Below are 22,572 nucleotides of genomic sequence, written 5' to 3' on the forward strand. Positions count from 1 at the left end.
TGATTGTCCCTGACACTGCGGTGGGTGGTGTGGGATGCAGATGTCCCATTTGTACCTCAGAGGAACAGTGGTCATCCTCGTGAGCTCCCCAACCTCAGGATGTTAGCGAGATTTATAGTATCAGGCATGCATCTCTTCCTGTGAAAATAGGACTTGAATTCAATGAGACAGTGGTTGGATACCCATGTGACATGTGTCACCATTGCACACTTGAGCTTCTCTTCTCACACCAGTGACAGTGTGTGTGAGAAAACCCGATGGGGTTTGCTGCGGGGAAGACTGTTGGTGACTCCTCAACTGCCTAGTTAAAAAAATCTTAACTTTTCTGTCATTATCCTTCTACCTACCGTTCTTAACTGTACTCTCTTAATTCCTTGATATTTTTTCTTCATCAGATTTTTATGTTATTATCTTCTTTATGAATTGATTTTTAGTGTTCTTTCATAAATACATTTACCTTAGTCTGCTATCTCTTCAAGCTTCTTTGAGACTATGCCTTCTTTTCTTTTACTTATATTAGTTTCCAAAAGAATATTTTTTTTTCTTGATTTTGTTTCCTGGGACAAAAAGTCACTTTGGCAGCTGGTCCCCACCTTGATATCCTCCTCTTTCTATGCCAATTTCTGAATGCTAGGCCTACTAATCAGTATCCATTTGATTACCATGTCTGTTTGACTGCTTATTTTTCTGTACCGCTTCCTTTGTGCCATCATATCCTGAGCTTTCTCCCTCTATAGTTTGACCCCTGTCTCCCTCACTGCTACGCCTCAGTGAAGTGCTTTTTACCATCCCTATACTTTATCAGCTTCTATTCATTTTTATCCTCCCTTTATTAGTGTGGATTTGTGAGTGTGTATGTGTGTGTGTGTGTGTGTGTGTGTGTGTATCACCACTTCCTGATGTGTACTAATACTGTTCTCTTTCTTACTCTACCCCTTGACTGTTGTCTTGTTTGGTTTTTCTCTCTACTTCTCAAGTTCTTGCGTTTGGGATTACACATTTTCTCACATCTTACCATGCTTGTGACTTTGTCGAAAGAGTCCTATTATCATGTATAATATATAGTACATCATGTGAAGTCAACATATAAGTATTGAAAGAATGATTTAATATTATATTAGTATGAGCCAGTAACCTCTTAAGCTTTCTCTTGAAAGACATATTTTTCTCTTGTTAACATATGCAAAAAAATATTCCTCCAAAACTACAAATTATAAGTTCAAAACTCCATTAATTTTCCAAAAAGTTTCATTTAATAGTTCACCTTCTATTTTGTTAAAAGCTCATCATTTCTGAGTATGGAATTTAAAAATCTATTTCGGGAGTTTCTTGGGGATAGTAATGAACACTTTTCTATTGGTAAAAGTCATGTGCAAACATTACTGTGAAGAAACTGCTGAGCAGTACAGCAGCAGGGCCTATGAGAAACTTGCATTCCACCATTCCAGTGTCCATGCAAAGACAGAGACTCAAGGGAAGGCTGCTGCAGTTCTCAAGCTGCAATTGAGAAATGATTGGATATGGTAGCAAGATATTAGATCATATTTTATCACTTTGTCTCATGATAAATAACACTCCACACTCTGTTCTTTAGAGTCATACCTTTAAAATATTATTTTATGTAATCTTCAAAGATCTGGTAAAGCTAACATCTAACATCTGCTGGAGATTTTTGAATTTTTATAATCAACAAACCATTAATTTATAATAAACCATTTAATTAGAAACTAGCTCATAGAATAAGAATTTTATAGCTAAAAGGGAAAAATTATATTAAGGTTTTAATTTGTTGCATGCTCATTTATAAACAGTTCTGCCAATTTTAGTTTTGCTTCTGTTATTTTTCATATAAGAATTACTTAAGGGAAGTTCTAAATTCCTAGCAAGTTTTCCAGATGTCCTCCAGGAAGTGTATCTCATACTGTATCATGATGTTTTGAGGAAATTTGAAGTTTGATCTTTTGTTCTTGTGATTTCAAATAATGACTATTTAAAATTAACTCTCTTCAGCATAATGATAACATTCGGTTGAGGACACAGTTACCGGTTAGTAGTGATCACGTTCTCCATTACGAGGATCTCACCTCCTCTCAGCTACGTCTGTAGGAGCACATCATTATTAGCACCAGAGGAGAGGAGTCTGTAGATAGTGCTATTTTTGTCTAAGGTCGATTCTTCTAAATAATACAGTCTTTTTTTTTTTTCAATTCAGCAGAACGACTTTATCTTAGCCTATTTCTGTCTGATTCTGTTCTCAGAGTCTGTATATTCAAACTGATTGTCACGGTAGCTATTCTCTACTGATATTCCATGTCAGTAACTGAGAAATGATTAGGCACTTTCCTCTTCAGCTGCGTTCAGTTTACAGTAGAGTTCTCCACATGATGTAGCACAGCACTTGTATCAATCCATACAGTGACAAATGAAAAATATAAACTATTTTAACCGTTGACTACAATGATAAACTACTAAAAATGGAGCTAGAATAGATTATTAAATCAGTTTTTAACTGAGAATTGAATTATTTCCTAAATATTGCAATTTACTAATTTTCTTGTTTATGCTGTGTACTTTTTAGAAGTTTGGTTAAACATGTGGCTATCCCTTTTAGAATAATATCTTTAAGTATATAGTAGAATGAGTTAAATAAGTTAGGAACAATACTTTTATTGGAATACAAGCAATAGCTCAAGAAATCCAATTAAATTTGAAGAATGTTAAACCTTACAAGTAGTTATCTATTGCTTCCCACAATAGCTGTTGCTAATGGAAGTTATTTGTGCATTCTTTTTTATTAATAATTATTTTCTTTATTTACATTCAAATGTTGCCCCCTTCCTGGTCCCTTATCCACAAATTCTTTACCTGCTTCCCTCCTTTGCTCCTTAGTGGGTCTCCCCCACCCACTCTCACCTCAGCCCACTGGCATCCCTCTTCCCTGGGGCATCAGTTTTCTACAGGATTAAGAGCATCCTCTCCCACTGAGGCCAGACAAGGCAGTCATCTGCTACATATGTAGTGGAGGCCATGGAGCAGCCGGTGTTTGCTCTTTGGTTGGTGTCTTAGTCTCTGGGAGCTCTGAGGGGTCAGGTTAGTTGACATTGTTGTTCTTCCTGCCAGGTTACCATCCCCTTCAGCTCCCTCAGCCTTTCCACAGCTAAGTGGACAGCAGCCCCATTCTGTTGGTGTTGCAATACTGATGTCACTAAATTTTGCCACCACATACTATGTGGAGTTAATTATTAAAGTTAATTATTAACCTAATATCATGATAAATCTTTAAAACAAAGAAAGTTTATTTTCTTCAAAATATAGGCTTTTAGAAATGCAGGAAATACAGAGAAAAAGATAGGTATGCGCCTGTGTTTTTCCTGACCTATTGAAATGAGGCATATTAGAGGTAGTGCACTAAGAACAGGCCACAAATTATCAGCCTCATTTGTTTTAAAAAAAGACTGTTTACTCTTAAGTAGAATTTCAGAAGAATTGAATTATTATGAATTTTATATCATTCCATTTTACACAGCTTTTAAAACTGAAATCAAATATTGTGTATGAGTTTATATTTAGTTTCAGTTATCATGACATGTTTGGTCATGACTGGCTTTTAGGCTGAGTCATGTCTCCAGCCCTTCCCCATTCTTGATATAGTTATGCAAAAATTCTGAATTTGACATAGAAAATCAGTCACATTTTAATTCAAAGATTAAAGTTCTTAAAATTATTTTACTTCTATTTTATTCTATGATTTTAAGGTATTATAGCAAGATATAAAACAATAGAGGATGAATCCAGAACTCAGATTTGAATAGCAATTGTTTTCACAAACTGTATACATACAATTCATGATACTGAGGAACCTGTGTTCTTTTTCCTTATCGTACTCTAATCACCCATTTTTTTTTCATTTTTGAAAATCAGAGAACATTGTTTGGTAAAGTGGAATGATGTTGAGATTGCTGTTGCTCTACTCTCTGTGCTTTATAAATTGTCCCTTTACTGTGACTGCAATTGGTCAGGAGGTAACTGTCTGAAACATATTTAGCATTTGTTACTGTTGAGTTCTAGAGAAGAAGCTAATGTTCTTAGGCTTGTCTTCCCAATCATGGGATTGAATTAGACTTCATTTATGATCATGTTGAGGTGTATAAACATTATGGTAGGCTCCAAGGGAAATTACTGGCCATATAGGTGTAAGTATTCTTGCTTCTACTAGAATTAAATTTTACAGGTTGGGGAGATTGCTTCTTTTTTGGAATTCCAATCTCATCCAAAACCCATCTGAGTAGTTTAATCTCACAGAAGTGCACTGAGCTAGCTAGTGGAGTTACCAGTTCTCTACAGGGTGACTTCTGTTTGGGGGTGTGTTTGAATATGGATACATACTTCAAAGCTGTCCTATTTTCCTGTAACCTCATTTAAATCTTGTGCCTAAAATATTTAAGCTATCAGTATACTACAATAATGGTATTAACATTTTTATATATTACTCTGTTTGCTGATAAACTTTTTGCATAACGTTTTCTCTTCTGGAAAATACTAGGAAACACTGTTGAGTGTCTTTAAGCTAGAGTACATTACACTCTCCACACGTTCTCCCCATTGTGGAAAGCACGCAGCTTGGTTTGCATTGCTTATAACTGAGCAACTTGTTTACTGGGAATTAAATAAAATCAGATTCGAGTGCTATAGAACTTTTTAACCTTAGTCAAAATTTATTCACAATATGTTGGGAAAACTTTTTTTTTTGTATACACAGTGATTTTAAGCTTTAAGCAATTCTTTTTTTTTTTTTTTTCAAAATCGATTTGATGCATCATGACCAAATAGCAGAAAGGCATTAAAGATCAACTGAGCTGCTTTTTGACTAACATTTCAGGGATTGTGAAGCAGCAGATAGACAGCCATATCACAGATCCAGATCAACAGAACAGCGGCCTCTCCTAGAGCGGACCACCACCCGCTCCAGATCCTCTGAACGTCCTGATACAAACCTCATGAGGTCGATGCCTTCATTAATGACTGGAAGATCTGCCCCTCCTTCACCTGCCTTATCGAGGTGAAAGATACATTGATCAGACTAACTCCCCTGTCTGCACTACCAACACACCATTTTATTTTCCCAACAGCTAACTCTCTTCTATCATTTTTTGCCTGATCGATCACCAGTACAAGTCAATACTAACTGTCAATGTGAGCACACTGTCTCTGTTCAGTGGATGTGATAGTGTGTCATTGCCATTGTGAATCCTTGCCTAACTGTCTTGACTGCATTTGTTTTGTGATTTCTCATTAACCAGGAGTCCTAAGTAAATCCTGTCCTGTCATGTGCTTCCAAAGTAGGCATGACCTTTCTAGTAATCATCACGATAGTAAATTAAATTTATCTAGTTCCCATGAGCATTAATATTAGGTAGTATTAGAATTATCTTTAGCTGAATTTCTAATTCCTTGGGATTTTATTTTTAGATTCATGATTTTTTTCTAAGAAAAAGGATATTTAGTATAAACTTAAGTAAAAAAAATGATTAGGTCAACGTAAGAAGGCTAGTTTTAAGAATTTATATTATAGTAGAAAAATGTAAAGTTTTATTTTTTATTTTTCAAGTTCAGAATTTGCCACCTGCTTTCATATGAGTAGATTAGTAATTTATATTTTGAATTTCATGTATTTTTACCATAGGGTTTTTTTGTTCATGTATATGTGTATGTATGCATATTACACCAAAACATAAACATTTTTGGTGTTTGAGTAATCATAACTCTTCAAATGTCTGTATTTTGTCCTGTTCTCCTTTTAACCAGCAGCTAACCGCACTTAAAATTGTACTAATAAAGCCGTTATGTAAACCAGCTAACATACTGACTGTATTTTATACTTACTGAAAGTGTATTCATGGTGCATCTTGTAGGTCTCATCCTCGTACCGGGTCTGTCCAGACAAGTCCATCAAGTACTCCAGTAACAGGACGGAGGGGCCGGCAGCTCCCACAGCTTCCCGCAAAGGGAACGTTGGAGAGAAGTAAGTCTTTAGTTTTCTAGTTAAGCCTTGTAGGAATTACACATGGAAGCCAAGGTGAATTAAGATTTTCAACTATCTTTGTATTATAATCTTTTTGTATTTAACTATATGCATGGTATCATTTGACAGTAGTTATATTTGTGAATATAATATATATTGCATGTAAAATTTTCCTTAGAGATTAAAAGGAATAATCTTTACTTTTTTTGTAGACTTTTTGGAGTGTGTTTAAAAGTAAGCAATAATCTTATGTAAGCAGCTGGATTATAATGTCTTTGCTACATCTAAGACTAGGTAATTGTTGGTGATTATACAAAGTATATTAGTAACTAGCTAAATCAATTTTCACACACTGCGAAGGACTGGTTAGCTGATGCACAATGGTGATCCTTCTCAAATCTGGAGTGGAAGCAAAAGGTAACCCCGAGCACACAAAAAGATGCATGTTGTACTGATGCTTTTAATAACTATACATCTGCTACATGAGACGCTGACACACTTGAGCAAATGGCTCAAGCAGCTGGAAATCTCAGTTACAGTCTCTCAAAAGCATGGATAACAAACAATAATTTCAACGTCTTTTAAGTCACAATTCCTCTACTTAGTAACTTTTTTCAAATATATGTATATATATATATATGTGTGTGTGTGTGTGTGTATATATGCATACATATATATATATATGTATATATGTATATAGACAAATCACTGTCTTAGTTTTCTTTAATAGATGATATATTCTGTTACTTTGAAATTTTCTGTTGTTTTTAACCCCTGTTTTGGTTCTTCCCCTCTTTGTTTTCATTTTATTTTGTTTCCCCTAGACAATGGAGTCAAGGAGATAGAACCTTATGAAGGTACATAAAGGAGGTTTGTTTTGTGCTGAAAGCCTTTGGGACAGTGCAAGCAAAAATAAATCCAACTGCAATTGATGTCTTTTCATTTTTATGGCTTTATATACAGTTAAATTTTTCTGTTTATATTTTCTAAATAAATATTCAAATTTTGTTTTCTGGGAGATAACACCAAAGAGTTAAATGTTGAGTCAAGTTAGAGTGCAAAATGTTTAAGCTACTTTTAAATAATTAGACAATATTTGTTCTTATAAAAATATTTAATTTACTTTTTTAAAAAAAATTCTGGGTTTTTGACTGAGACTATAACCAGAGATATCAATTGCAGCCTGTGTTTTTGCCATTGAGGATATATACATAGTCTGGTTATATTTCTCATCTTCTATTTCATTTTGTATTTCTGATGATCTTTTTATTATCGAATTTGACTTTCTACAAAAGAAGTTACTGAGTTAGATAGTGATTTTTGGCTTGTGTTTCCTGTTTCCTGCTTCATGTTGCAGCAACTCTGCTTGGAGTATGTCAAGGATGAATATGACAATTTTATGTGTTTCTTATCAAACACTTCATTATGCCTTAAGACAAATATCCTGAGCCATAGTATGTAGACTGTCTTACATTTGCTAGTACAATAAACATCTGCTAGTTTTAGAATTTTGAAATTGTTGACTGTGTTAACTGCTGAGTCTCTAGCAATTGTAGAACTGGAACAAATGTTTATTGAGTTGAAAATGAAATGCTGTCTTATAAATTGAAATGATACCTCAATAGTATATAGGTTACCACCAGAAACTTGTTGTTGTTTATATGTTTATAGAAAACTTGTTTGTTTTGTTGTCTTAGATAACTTGTTGATGTAAGTTGTGCTCTTGTCAGTTGTGAGTGAGTGACTACCAACTTGATGGTTGCTTCTGCTTTCCTGTACCATGAGTCTAAACACCACCGTGCTGATGAGGCTGAAGCTTCATTTTCCTGTTTGATAAAAACACACCTGTGGCATTGCTGTAACATTGATTATTTCCGTAGAACTAAATGCTGGGCCTTTAAATTGCATTTCATAAGGAGAGTTTAATAATGTGCAGCTTTTCTCTCCTCAAACACGTTTTTAAGCTTTTGTTTTAATATCCTTTATAGCTAAAGTCTGCTGAGGTGCAGATAGCTTCATGCTGTGCAATGCTAGGTATGAAAGAAAAGAAACCTTACTGCTGGAGGGAAATTTGGGTTAAATGATTTAAAGACATTTGTGAATACTCACTTCACTGTTCCTTATTTGTTTGTTTGGGTTTTTTGTTTGTTTGTTTTAGATAGAAAGCAATGCCTTAATACCAGTAATATTTAAAAATTTTCATTCATGTCTCTAATTATGGTTTTCTGGTTTTTATTTCATAGAGGAACCAAAACCCTCCTTATTCATTTCAGTGTGGAAGAAGTTTTGTTTATTTTGTATTACTTAATGATACTGGTTGATTGTAGCCATATTTTCAGACACGTTGAAGTTTCAGAGATCCATGAACCTGTAAATCTTTCAGGATTAAGGGAGATAATGATTACCTCTTCTGTAGATCCTCAACCTCTAACTGATGATAAAGAGAGAGTGCTGGCTGAGAGTCTTAGTGTGCAACCTTCTGCTGCATGGTTGACAGATCTTGTCATTTGACAGCAGTTCTGGTGTAAACACATTGAATTATTTACTCTACCTTTAGTAACTAAAACATGAGCAAACTATAATTTGACTCAATGGTTTTGAATAATTATTTTATATTCTCTAGTATCTAAATTAATTTAACACATATATTCTGATCTTGAAATTTCTAGTTTCATACTCTTTGCCAAAAACCTCCAAATTTTAATAATATAGAAAGTACAATGTACTCAGCCACCATAAAGCATTATTACTATTATTTTCTTAAATATTAACTGCAATTATTACGAGTGTATAAAAATTGGGGTTTATAGTATCATGGTTTTCTTCCTAGAAGAAAATTGATGTAAAGTTTTCCTAATAATATACCTACTACATTACTGTGCCTCCCCTGTTTAGTTACCCACGTATCTTAAATATCTGGGGGAAATCACAGTTTCTATTTTCCAAGTCAGTACCACTGCCAACTGTGATGATTCATTAACAGTAAACAGATTTGCTTTCAAAAGCATGTCAGAAATGCAACATGTAATCTACTTTTCTTTGTATAAGCACCTATTATTTCATTAACAATGATTTGTTTGCTTGTTATATTTTAAAATTAACAACCAGATTCATGGACTTATCTTTTTCTCCTACTTCTGCAAATCCAGAAGTTACTGAAGAAATTGGGCATGTGGAAGAAGAGGGGGTAGAAAAGGAGGGAGACAAGGTCAAGGCAGGTCTGTCTGATTGTCTGTCTGCTAGTAAGCTAATGTCAGAGTATTTAATTTAGTCAATTATTTGAATATTGTCCTTTTATGATCAAAACAAACTAAAATTATCGAGAATGTCTTTAGTCTAAATATATACATCATTTTCCTAGCTCATTCATTTACATTCATGTTCTTTCTTTACTTTTTAATAACTAACCTTCATGAGCTAGCTACTGGAAAACTATTTCCCTTATGCCTCCCTGTATAAAGAGAACTCCAGCTTCTGGCCGAAGGGATTCAAAAAGGATAAGAGAGGGAAATTTTAAGATCATACAGAACAGATTTCCATAACATTTAATAAACTATGAACATGTTCCCACTATATCATTTTCTAAATAAGAAGTAATCTTCTCTGGATTTTCCATCTCTGTCTGAACTCAGTATTGCTGTATCCTGTGTACCAGCCGTTTCTCTCTCTCTCTGTGGTGTCTGACATTCCTCTCTGTGGTACCTGACTTCTGGAGGCCATGCAGGCTTTCACTCCTTCAGTTTTGTAATCACAATCTAATTGGGTGTTTTTATCAGTGTCTGTCAAAGTAAAATATTATACACTCACAAATACACTTATGTAATTTTATTGAATTATCCCTATATTTATTTGAACCTCTGAGGTGGAGCCTAATCTTTTTTAAACTGTCTTGAATTTTAGCTCTCTGTGAAAACTGCAGAATAATTTTAAGCCTATTTTTGTTAAGTGTTTAGCTGATCTTTTTTTTAATATATGAATTTATTTATGACTTTTAAGGTTAGACCTTCTGTCCCCCTTCTTTTTATCATTGTAAGAAAACAATGTCCTTATGTATACTGTGTCCATTCATATTTTCATGGATGCATTCTCTGAACCTAATTTGTAGTTGTTAAAACAAAAGGACATTATATTTTGCTGCTAATAACCAGGAACATCATAATTTACAAGTAGAGAAATTATCAGTATGTACCTAACAATGGGGAAAAAAAGGTGATCTTAATTGTTTGGTTAAAGAAAAGAATAATTGTATTCCATTCTGAATATCAAATATTATCAACACTAGAATTTCAATTGCCTTTTATTTTCCTGGATGAATGGAATTATAATTTTGTGGACTGCTATAGAATAACTTTCATTTTCATCAGGCTGAGGAGCTATGTTTCTGTTTTCCTGTCCTTCATATCTCACACTGATTCACTCATGTCCTGAGTCTCACATGTCATGATTTGGCTTCCATGATAATTTTAGACTACTTGATGACTTCTGCATACCAGTATCGCTTTTGTTTGGTGCCTTAACATAAAGAATAATTACATTAAAAACTCCAGCTGGTCACCTGTGACCCATTCTTAAGAAATTAGTAATGTACATTATGTAGTATCATAGAAAAACAAAGGAAAAACTACCCAGCACATCACTATAGTCCAAAAGGCCTTTGTTTGTCTGGTTACTTTGGTGCCTTTCCCATAGAGCAGGGAACATATGCTGCATATACCGTACTCCAATGTGTGCTGTGTGGGGTGTCATGTTAATGCATGTATCTATTTCTGTAGTGCATGGTTCATTCTTTTTGGAGTGCTTTTTGTTTTGATTGATAATGACTTTAATTATTAATTATTGTCTGGTTTCAATGTTAAAGACAATGGGGAAGAAACATCAAGCTTACCTAATAATGGGAAAAAAGGCAAGTGTAAAATGATATATGTGTCTTTCTGTACTGACATCTATAATGTGTGTGAATATACTTCTTTAAATTGGGGAGGTATAAGTCTTAGTCCCAGCTTAAGTTATGTAGTATTAAAAATACTTGCTTGTATCTATTTCTAAATAGTTATTTACTCTAAAATCTTTACCATAGGCTGATAATACAGCTCAGTGGCTTAGCAGTTACCTAGCATTGCATACACACACACACACACATACACACACACACTAAAGTAACTTATTGATGCTAATACTGCTCTATTTTATTGAAATGCACAGACTAAAATCGAGACAGTTTATTTTGTTGATCACATTAAATTGCAAAATTCTGAATAATATAGTGGTAACATGTTGTGAATTTAAAAGTATAATGTAGATATTTTCAATCTACAAATTATTTTAAAATAATACTATTTGAAATAAACTCTTAGAATAAAACAATTGGAAGCTTGACAATAACAAATAATAATAAATATAAGTAATATGTGGAAAACATTTGTGCAATTACTACTCTATATACACAGACTAATATGTTGCTGAGACAAATAAAAAGGTAATTGACTTTTAATACTTAAATTCAGTGTTCAAATTACTGGTGACTTAACTCGAGAACTTACCAAAATTCAATTCTAAAGGTCAGACCTATGTTTTGGAATAATTGATAATCCAACATAGCTACACTTATTTACTTGCAATGTCATCATTTGAATGAATCCCATAAATATTAGAAATATTTTAGTACTGTAACATTTGACCTTCTGTTATTGGGCTAAATTAAGGCATGAATATCTTAGTATCTCAATAACTTAGTTGATAAGGCCTTCATCTGAAACAGTGATCTCAACCTGTCAGTCAGTATTCCTTTGAGGATGAAGGATCCTTCCACAGGTGTCACCTAGCAACCGTGGAAAGCACAGACACATTTACATTACAATTAGTAACTGTAGCAAAATTATAGTTATTAAATAGCAATAAAATAATTTTATAGTTGGGAGTCACCACATCATGAGAAACTATATTGAAGGGTCATAGTATTAGGAAGGTTGAGAACCATGATCTGAAATCTATTCTTTTCTCTATTCAACTTTCATAATGTTTACAGTGTTCCATGTAAGGTATAGTTTATCACTTATTTTTATAATTCTAATAATGCACACTGATAATTATTAACGTCCTGTGGTATGATTTACAAATGCAAGTAATATGGAAATATAGCTAAAATTATAGCACATCATATAATATGAGTAATATGTATAAAATAGAATTTTAACTGAACCCTCAAGAGTATTTTTGTATATCTATTTGACCCATTTATTGACTTCTCTGATGTTTCTTAGAACCCATGAAAGAAAAATTATATATATATTTAAGTATAACTAATGATCTGAAAAAGTACATCTTCAAGTTTCCATTCAGTTATTTGGCTGCACAAGTTGCAAACATTTTTACTGCCACATTGGGTTGAAGAACATCTAAATATTAAATAGAATCTGTTTCCCATGGGATCACTGAGTTAAAGACCTTCAACTATGATGGCTTATTCTGGCTTCTGTTACTTGAATGTTTCCTTAAGCTAGACTCCTTTAGACTGTTCCACTTTCCCAGTTCCCTTTTTCCTGTATGTAAAGCTTCCTGTCATTAATCAATATTGGGCTCTCATTTTACTCCTTAACAAACTTTTTATTTGCCTTTTGCATCATTGTAAACATTTTTTTTTTTTGGTTTTTTTGAGACAGGGTTTCTCTGTGTAGCCCTGGCTGTCCTGGAACTCACTCTGTAGACCAGGCTAGCCTCGAACTCTCGAACTCGGAAATCCGCCTGTCTCTGCCTCCCAAGTGCTGGGATTAAAGGCGTGCGCCACCACCGCCCGGCCATTGTAAACATTTTTATCACACATAAAGATTAATATTTTTACTTGTAATGGTCCTCTGTGTGATAGAACTAAACCTAGACAGACATTATTGGGTAACATTTTGAACAATGAGAACTTTGAATGGTTTGTGTGTAATTTCTCAATTTAATCTAGTATTTGGATCTTTTTTAACCTATTACTGAGGTCAAGCTATCTGGTATTATATTTTATTATGATGTTGTTGTATAGCTTTGTATATATTGTTAATATTTAATAATTCACAGAGAGAGCTTACTAAGAGAGATGTTTTGTATAGTTTTGTTTTCTTATGTAGGTTTTCAGCACATTTTTCCCAACTATCTTATTAGTTCATATTCTGCCATTTCCTAACAACTTGTCTTACTATTGCAATGTATTCAGATTTTCTAAGATTTTGAAATGGAATTATTGTTTAGGAATAACCCTGTGCTATTATCACTTACAAAGCAAAATGAGAATTAAGTGTAGAAAATCAAATTATGCACAGAAGGATTCTGAAAGGTGAGATACTAAGTATCTATAAGGATGAAGTTGACAAGCTTTCTGTTGTAACCTCACTTGCCCCTTAGATTTAGTATATATTTTCTTTTTGAAATAATTTAGCATATTTAAATTGCTTCAAATGAAATTTTCATATAGTCAATCCTATATTAGTATTAGCTATTTCTATAATTTCTCAGTAATATTATAATTAAATAATTTATAATTATATAGTATAAAATTATAGAAACTATAATTTCTTATATACTCTGAAAGCATAAGTTTTAGATTTAAAGCTACATTTGATTCTGACCATCAAACTGAATGAACTCTACTGTTACACACACACACACACACACCACAAACACTATATTTCATTACTGGCGCTATTCTTCACTGATTCAGATAAGAAAACACCCCAGAATAGGAACGAATGGATGGGGTATCAAAGTTATGTTATTTTATGATATTTGAATATATTCACTGAAGTTATTTATACATGCTTAGATATATATTTTTAAAAACCAAGGTTAAAAAAAAAACACCAATGTATAGAGCTTCAGAATGCTTTTGGCACACAATTTTGTCAGGATTTTGCATTCCACTACTACTTTTCAAGTCTCCTAACAGATACACTGGAAGTCAACTTCTTGCATTTTCACCTTAGTTTTCCTTCTAAGACTTTGTGAACTTTGGCAAGTCATTTAATTTCACTGTGCTTCAGTGTCCTCGTGTGTTAAATAAAATATCACAGCAGATTTTAATTGAAACTTGGTGGTTTTAGAAATGTGGCTGATAGAAATTAATGTATCATTTTTTATTCTAATTAATTATTGTCTTGTTATTATTGTTTAATGATACATTATTTTAGAAAATTATCATACAGCTTAATTGTCCATTAATGATGTGTTATGATTACATAGCATACCATTTTATAAAGTTTTCCTAAATAAAAATATACAATGATTTTTATATAAAAATATTATGTTTCTTGAGTGTAATTTTCAATATAAAATTGTCTATGGAATTTCTGATTTAGCTAACATAAATAAGAAAGATATGCAAATGCATAGATGGAAGAAAGAAAGACATAAGGAAAGACAGAAGATAGGAAGGAATGAACTGAAAGCAGGTTACTGAGTACTACGTACATGCTGGTGAGCTCATTCTCATGGCCGTCTGCCTTGGATGCTTTCTAGGAACTTGGTAATATTTAGGCTAGTGAGAAGAGATGAGAATGTAGACTATTATTTCTCTTTTGCTGCCTTCCTGTATTCTTGAAATGTTTTCAATGCAAGGAATTATGAATAACAAATATGATTGGTATCTGTACAGGTGTAAATTTCATTATGGAGTTGTGCGATATTTCCCTAATACCCCATTCCTTCCCAGTGTACATAAATGACAACATGTCCAATGTTATTACAAGAGTCAAGGATCCTTTACAGTATCATGAATTTTTAGCATGTGCTTTTGAGCAGGATGAGTACTTAATCACACTTAACTTTATGGAAAAGCTTGGTGTCCATGAACAAAATGGACTTGGAAGCTAAGAAACTAAAGGCACATAATATTTAGGGTGTTTCAGTGTAATATTATGGCCCAAGGAAGAACAGAGGCACAATAAAAAGAAATAATAAGATGTTGGTTCCCAGTATATACACTTGTGTGTCATTAAGTCCCTGTGAGCACATATTTTTTAGTTTCTAACCTCAGTGTTTCCATATAATTTGTAGAGAAGCTTTGCTATTTTAATTTACTCTTTTCTCCTTTCCTCAGATGATTTTATCTGTACTTCCAAATGTTTAGGTAATAAATTAGTTTTAGGAAAGAATTCCATTGAATGCATGACTTTCGTAGTTGCTGATGACGCCACATCATTGACTTTCTTGATATAATTTGTAAAGCAATCCTTTCTAGAATTTTGAAATTAGGTCCATCTTAGTGAGGTGATTTGGTGTGGATGAATGAATGCCCCGATCACCTGTTTTGTGGGGTCTTTTTGATTTAGCTCTTTGAGACAGCATTTCACTGTAATTCTAGGATCGAGAGTCTGAGGCAGAAGGATCATTACAAATTTAAGACCAAGCTGGTCAACGGTACTAGGACTACATAGTGAGAACCTTATCAACAAAACCTAAAGCCTCTTTACAATTAACTGGAACACTGGGATTGTCTTCTACTTGATACCCTGCACACCTGGATACTACCAAGGTCTATATTTTAGAACTTAGATTCAAAGCTTTGTCTTCATAGTGTACCTGATCTCTAGGCCCTTAGTTAGGTTATTTGAAGTCTAGTTCATCTAAGACTGGGAAATAACACAATTCTGTTGCCAGCGTGCTACTGTGAGACTTGAGTAAATTCAGGTATGTGAAGTTACTTGTTAACTAGAATAAGTATTTTGTTCTTATACTTACCAATCAGAGGTCTCCTCTGCTGTATAAAGTCTGGGTGATATGTGTTAGAGCACGTTAAAGAGCATCGAGCAAAATCTAGTTAACATAGGAATCTGAGCTCTTTGAATCAGTTTTGACACCAAATTATCTGATGAGATGAGGCTACCTGGAATACAGTTGCTTTGTAGACATTGTTCTCCTCATAGTTAAATCCGCCTAACTTACCCGTCTTCATACCTAATTTATTAAGTCAATACTAAGTTATCTCATCTACAGACTATAAAGAGCAAAATAAAGTAATAATTTAGGATTTTCAAAATGATTAAATTCTAAGAATCTCAGTTTAATAATAATGTAAAATTTAGATTCACAACTTAATATCTAATCAGTGAAATGTTTAATTAGAATCTTTGGAAATGAAAGTATTTTACTAAAGAAACTTTCTTACTTAGTGATTCCTTATTCATTTAGAGCATATTGATACAATAATTCAAAATAATAGACAAATTGACATAAACATTCAACAAATCTTATTTTCACTTAATAATAGTATAATAGTGATTTTATCTTCTAGTTGTGTTAAATGGGAATGTCTCGTTACATAGAGTGAATGGTAGGCAAAGTCCCAGAGCTTTATGTATGCATGGTGAAACTTTATGCAATTTGACATGTACATAGTAGCAATGGTTCTCTTACTGTGTTGAGGAATGTGAATAAATATGTAGCCAGAGTCCATGATTAGATCAGTAGGTCAAGAATCTTGCTCTCAAGCATGATAACCAGAGTTTAATTCATAAACATGATAGAAACATAAAACTGACTCTTAACAAGTTTTCCTCTGACTTCCATGCATGGTGTGTGTGTGTGTGTGTGTGTGTGTGTGTGTGTGTGTGTGTGTGTGTACATGTACACACATAAGCATAGGCATAAGTATATTGGCACACATATGCACATGCAATAAGTAAATATTTTAAAAAAGAAGACAAGTAAGAAGGTTGCCTTTAAGAGCTAATGTTCCTCCCCCACAGGAGGGGAATGGAAAAGTGGGAGAGGGGACTTGGAGGGGGGCAGCTGCTGTACTGGAAATAAATAAAAGAATAAAAAAGACAGAAAAAAATTTAACATCTGTAAGTTCATAAATAAATTCAAGATCAAATTACTTTATAAAAAAGAGCTAATGCAAGATTAAGATTAGTGGTTGACAGGGAGATTTCGTTTAGATAGCCCGACAAGTTGCTATCCTCCCGTCTCCATCACCGGCATCTCTTCTCTTAGTCTACCTTTTGTACACTCTGTTCCATCCACGCTGACCTCTCTCTCGGGTTTTCTGGACTGCGTCAGACATACTTCTAACTTCCTTAAAATGTTTATACTTGAATATTCTTACTTGTAACGTCCTTTTCTCTTAAACTTCCTTAATCTCTGAGGTTCTTTCTTCACAACTTGCCTACTTAGAGAGGACTTTACTGACTATACCATCCGACATTGCATCGTGCTTTATACATTGCATTTCCTTCTTTCTTACTTTGCACTTGTCTACTTAGCAAGTGTCTCCAAGTCACTGTATGTTTCCGTGTTGATTGCCACAAGCTTTTTACCACTAAGTCATATGTTTTATAAAAACCTTCATGAGACTACAGATGCACCTTTTTGTCTTCTACTTTGTCCTTGATACCTGTAGACGTTATAGTAGAAGCTGAATACTCATTTATTGAATGAAGGAGGGTTATACACATCTGCAAGTTTTTCTAGGCAGTTGGATATACCAAGTAATCTGTGTTCAGGATGCTAAGAACTGCTTTTGCCTTGTTTCATCTTGACTGAAATATTTCTTAGCATATTAATTCTCTTATCAAATAATGAATATAGTAGCAAACTAAATAGTTATTTTATTACATATTGAAACTAATTTTCTCTAATATGTATTAAAAATCTTTAAAATCACATAGAAATATTTCATTTTACCACAATAATATAGTTCCTAATAATTTTTACTTCTAAAATAAATTCACATTTTTTGAAATCGACAAAATAATGGTTATTCTCTCTAAAGCCATTTAAGTTATTACTAATTATTTTATTTATACCTTGAATCTATTCATTTTATTAAAAATAAACTTAAAGGTTTACAAAAATGCACAATTTAAAATTTTAGATCTTGAGTTCCATAAAAACAGCTTGAGCCAAATAAAATTTCTATATTTAAAATTTTAACAATTGATATATTGTAGAATTCAGGAGAATGTATCTTTAAAATAATTCCAATTCTTGAGGTTTTGTTATGTGCATTATCTGTGTTTCTGACAGGCACTGATCTTTTTTTATTTCTTTCTTTCTTTTTCTTTTTTTTAATCTGTATTAGAAGTTACATGGGAAGACCAGCAGGGAAAGGCGAATGGTACAGTAAGTGATGACAAACCATTGCCGACCCCGAAACACCAGTCTGAGCCAGGTTTGTCAGGGTTTGGAAACCACATGAAAGCGTGAGACTATATACACTGCATTTCATGCTTTTTAAAGCGTGTGTCCTTATTCCTTATCTTCTCATTTTGATGTGAACTTTACAGTGTGTACATCCAACGTAGACTACATGATGAGTGCTTAACATGATTTGCTTATAAAGTTAACCTTGTGTCTTTAAAGGAAAACCAGGTTAAAGGAAAAAGGACAGTGTAAGCACAAGTGAAAGTCTGTTCTGTGTATGCAATGATACTTTAATGGAGAAGCACTCACTTCTCAACAGGACTGAAGAAAGCTCAATAGAAATATCAACGTTCATTTTTTTATGCATCCCTATTTTTAGTTTGCAAATGCCAAGAGCTAGCTTGGCCATAATATGATTTATCTGCACCTTAGGGAGTGAGGAGTTGCTGGCTACAACAGGGGAGCCAAGGAGTGACACGGTTCAGGAATCAGTGTGTGTCTCTGCAGACCACTGACTTTACCAAGGAGGTGAATGTGTCCTTTTACTTTCTTCTTCATCAACTTGTATAAAAGTTTACTTGCGTAGCAAGTCCTCACCCCCAAGCCCATATTTTAAGAGGAAATAAATAAAAGTTGGTGAGATCTATTCAATCATCAGTACAACTTTTAATTTGCAATTAGAGAAATCATTGTACAATAAAATTTTATCAACTTTAAAATACTTGAATAGTTTTTACTTGTTATGTTATTTTAAATGGCTGTATGTAGAACAAATGACAGTATATTTTCATGTGTTGGCTTATTTTTCTCAGAGACTAAAAACATGTAATTTAAATATATCAAAGCATAAATCAAAATAGTTCATTCATGAGTATTTATTACCATCTATTGCAATGCCAACATTAAGGCTAACAACTAATTATTCAAGTACACAGGAGAGACAAAATAATAGTCCTCTTAGAACCTTTGGTGTCATAAACAAGTTAAAAAGTAGCTGCAACATGTACTGACCTGTTATAATTATGACAAGTGCTATAAAGATGAATAGAGCACCTGGTGACACTTATTACACAGTACGTCCACGGTGTCAGAACAGATGACAAAGCCAAATGAAAATACAATGAAACATAGTTCATTTTAGGAATTTAAATATATTTGTTAGAGTTGAAAATAGATATCTTATGTTCAGCAAGTCTTAACTGGACTCAGTGTATTAGAAAATACTATAATTTTAATATATTTAAGGAGATATAAATAAATATAGATGTGAAATTAATTTATATTATGATTTATATGATAAAAATACCCCTTAAAAGCATCTCTCAAGATAAAGATTTAGTCCCATGGAGCTCTTGCTTGTTGAGTGAGAGTCTCTGCTAGATTTCTACCACTATAAACAAACTAAGTAACTAATTAATTTTCCTCATGATATTGTATAATATGGATTATCCTTGCTCATAAACTATTATGTGACAGCAAAGCTGATACATGATATGTTTTGGCCATATAAACCTATATTTCTATATCAAAATTACAAGGCAATGCAATGTTTGGCTAAAAGAATATAAATCAAAGATTTAATTTAAATATATTTACTTTATTTGCATGATATGTATATACATATATAGCTGCATATACATATACAGCATGTAAATAAATGTATATGTATACAAATATATACATAATTACATATATCCTTTATTTGGACATAACTTATGCAGTAGAGGAAATTAGTGAATACTTCATGTCAGAATAATGATTTAAGTGTTATGTTTTGACACATGAGTTTTGGTGTGAGTTATACTATGAAAACTGATTGTCTAAATCAAAATTCTAAAATTAAGTTTTAGTTTTGTGATAGTCTAGTAAAATAGAATAAATGTTGAGTATTTATGTACCAAACTTTTCTGTAGCTTTAAAAGACATGGAGGATATAGGGAAGGTATTTTTAATGTGGGATTTTTAAACAACATGTTGTAACCCTGAACTTTATGAAAGACATGCTAGGAGTATTTATTTTGTCTTTAGGTAAATCTATGCTGTCAATGGTCTACTTGCTAAAATCGGTGCTCAATACCTGGTTTTATTCACTAAAATTAAGATCACCTTTCATGGGTTATCACAATTCCTTTCCAGACATTGATTGTAGTGAAATGTAACATTGGAAAACATTTCTCTGTGTATGAACCTAAACCCTAGATAGCAAGTTTCTGGCGTATCAAGAATGCATATTGTTTTCCTTTTCAGTTGGCCTTCTGTTAAAATATAAACAAGAATTACTTACAGTGTTTGGTAACTTTTCCATTTCAGAAAGTATATCAATAACCAATGTGATAAACACTTAGTAATAAATGCTAATTTGCTTGATATAGATTAGAAAGTGAAGTAAATGTCTGAGTGGATTTTGAATAGCATCTTCTTTTTTTAGAGAAAGTGCCACATTTCAAAGTAAGGTGTCTTTGTTTTATCAGAGAGGAATTGTTCACTTTCTAATGTGATAGACAGCTCTAGAAATGAGATCTCTGGGAGTGCGTTGGGTCATATTCTCACCTGGATCACATTAGGATCTCTGCTATGAGTACAGACTAGAACAACTTGAATATCTTGAGAGCCCAGAATTTACTGTTTAGTCGTTTATATTCCTTATCAAGCATGTGCATTAGATTTGTTTTAGGGTATAAATTTAATGAAGCTGGTCATTTGTTTGTTTGTTTTTAGTTCTGAACCAAGGCCCCAAAATATGCTAGGCAAAGCCCAGCCCTAGATATTCTTAATGTAAATGGAAGATACATAATCATGGTCAATATATAGTTAATTTTTTTGAGCAATCTTACTGTAGACAAGAAAGCTATGATTACTACAAATACAATGACACTATTCAACGTTGAAAACAAATGTTAAATTGTTTAATTTATATTTGTTTGTGAGTTTATCTGCACATAAATGACTAGAAATTCCCTCCGAGGAAAAGCATACATCTACATAAAATAGTTCAGTTTCTTACTGTGTTTGACACATAGGAAGTGTGCTGAAAAAGCTAACTGGTTGACTTCTTTACATTTAATAAATGTTTGGAAGTGCTATAGGTTCACAGATTTTCAGTCATTCAGAATGCGCGAAAATAGCACTTTAATGATTTACACAGGTTGAAGATTAAATCTATTCATAAAAGGATTGTTAATTTGTTACTTTCTATGTGTGAGGTCTAAGGGGTGTGTGTGTGTGTATGAAGTTTTTTGAATTACCTAACATGTTGGTAACCTTAGTTTTCTCTGTTTTATCAAAAATCAGTCTGTAGACATTTTTCTTGCCCTTTTTTTTATTTGTTCTTTGTTTGTTTGTTTGTTTGTTTGTAAATGAAGTCAATGAAACATTGTATTGAAGTACTATATATACTATTTATGGCTTAGTTATATTCAGTAACTACTGAGGTTTTACTAATTACTGTGGCTATTGTATAAGTTCTACTTTAGCTTTATGTGATCTAAATGGTGGTTTCTTCCCAATATAAACATTTTCATATCATAATATTTATGGAATATGTATCTAAGGTGAAAATAGGAATTTTTCTTTGATTTACCTTTGGAATTATGATTTATAAATTTATCCTCACTTGATTATTTATTTTAATAAATTTTATACATAAAATTTTCTTAGGTATTTTTCATATTTTATATTTTTTATTCTTGAATACCTTGACATTTCTTGAAAGAATATATGATTTGTTTGACCTAAAGCATATTTTCAAATTAATCTTATAATTTGTATTTTTGTTCTTTAAATTTAGAAAGGTTAATCAGGATTCTATTTTTAGTTGCTTTTACATAATTTCTAATATGTAAAACTAATACTGATAGAACTAATTCATTTTTTGATGGAGAAAATTTTGTGAAGGTCAAATTAATATTTAATAAGATACAGATTAATGGATGAGCTTTATATTTAAGTACTATTAGCACGCTTAGAAATATAGCCAGCATGTGATCTTCAAAAGACTAATTTCAGGACTTCCCCCAGACAGCAGGTCCAGTTTCTCCTGAGTTGTCTCTAATACCACCCTGCTTGAGTATGTGCTCATCCTTGCTTGTTTTGAAGATCCATCTTCTCTTACAGCTGTCACTGTAAATATCTCATCTAATAAATTCCTGTACTATTGTGAACTGTATGCCCTAAGGAACTTACACTCTTCGTGCTTCTACTTCATTTTCTTGGACATCTTTGAAAGATAGTTTTACATAGTGATGAACTAGCATTTATGAGGATCCTTCTAAATTTATATTTCATTGTGATTTGTGAAAATATTTTGTTTCATGTGCTATAATGAACAGAAAAGGCGATGAACATTTACTTTCTAAGATCTTCATATTTGCTAAGTCCAAAACAATAATCTAGCCATAACTGACAGAAATTAGCATTTATGACGCAGGGTACTT

General features: G+C 32.8%; 1 protein-coding gene across 1 annotated transcript in view; it reads left to right on the plus strand.

Moving 5' to 3' along the window:
* The window catches only part of Rims2 (regulating synaptic membrane exocytosis 2), a 463,872-nt gene that overhangs the window by 311,882 nt on the left and 129,418 nt on the right, over positions 1 to 22,572 (plus strand). Inside the window, exons 19-20 of the mRNA XM_028767117.1 lie at positions 4,880 to 5,059; positions 5,913 to 6,022. Of these exons, the coding sequence (XP_028622950.1) occupies positions 4,880 to 5,059; positions 5,913 to 6,022 (290 nt within the window). The remainder of the gene's footprint in view (positions 1 to 4,879; positions 5,060 to 5,912; positions 6,023 to 22,572) is intronic.

The sequence above is a fragment of the Grammomys surdaster genome, unplaced genomic scaffold, assembly GCF_004785775.1.
Source record: "Grammomys surdaster isolate TR1022 unplaced genomic scaffold, NIH_TR_1.0 63, whole genome shotgun sequence".
Classification (NCBI taxonomy): Eukaryota; Metazoa; Chordata; class Mammalia; order Rodentia; family Muridae; genus Grammomys; species Grammomys surdaster.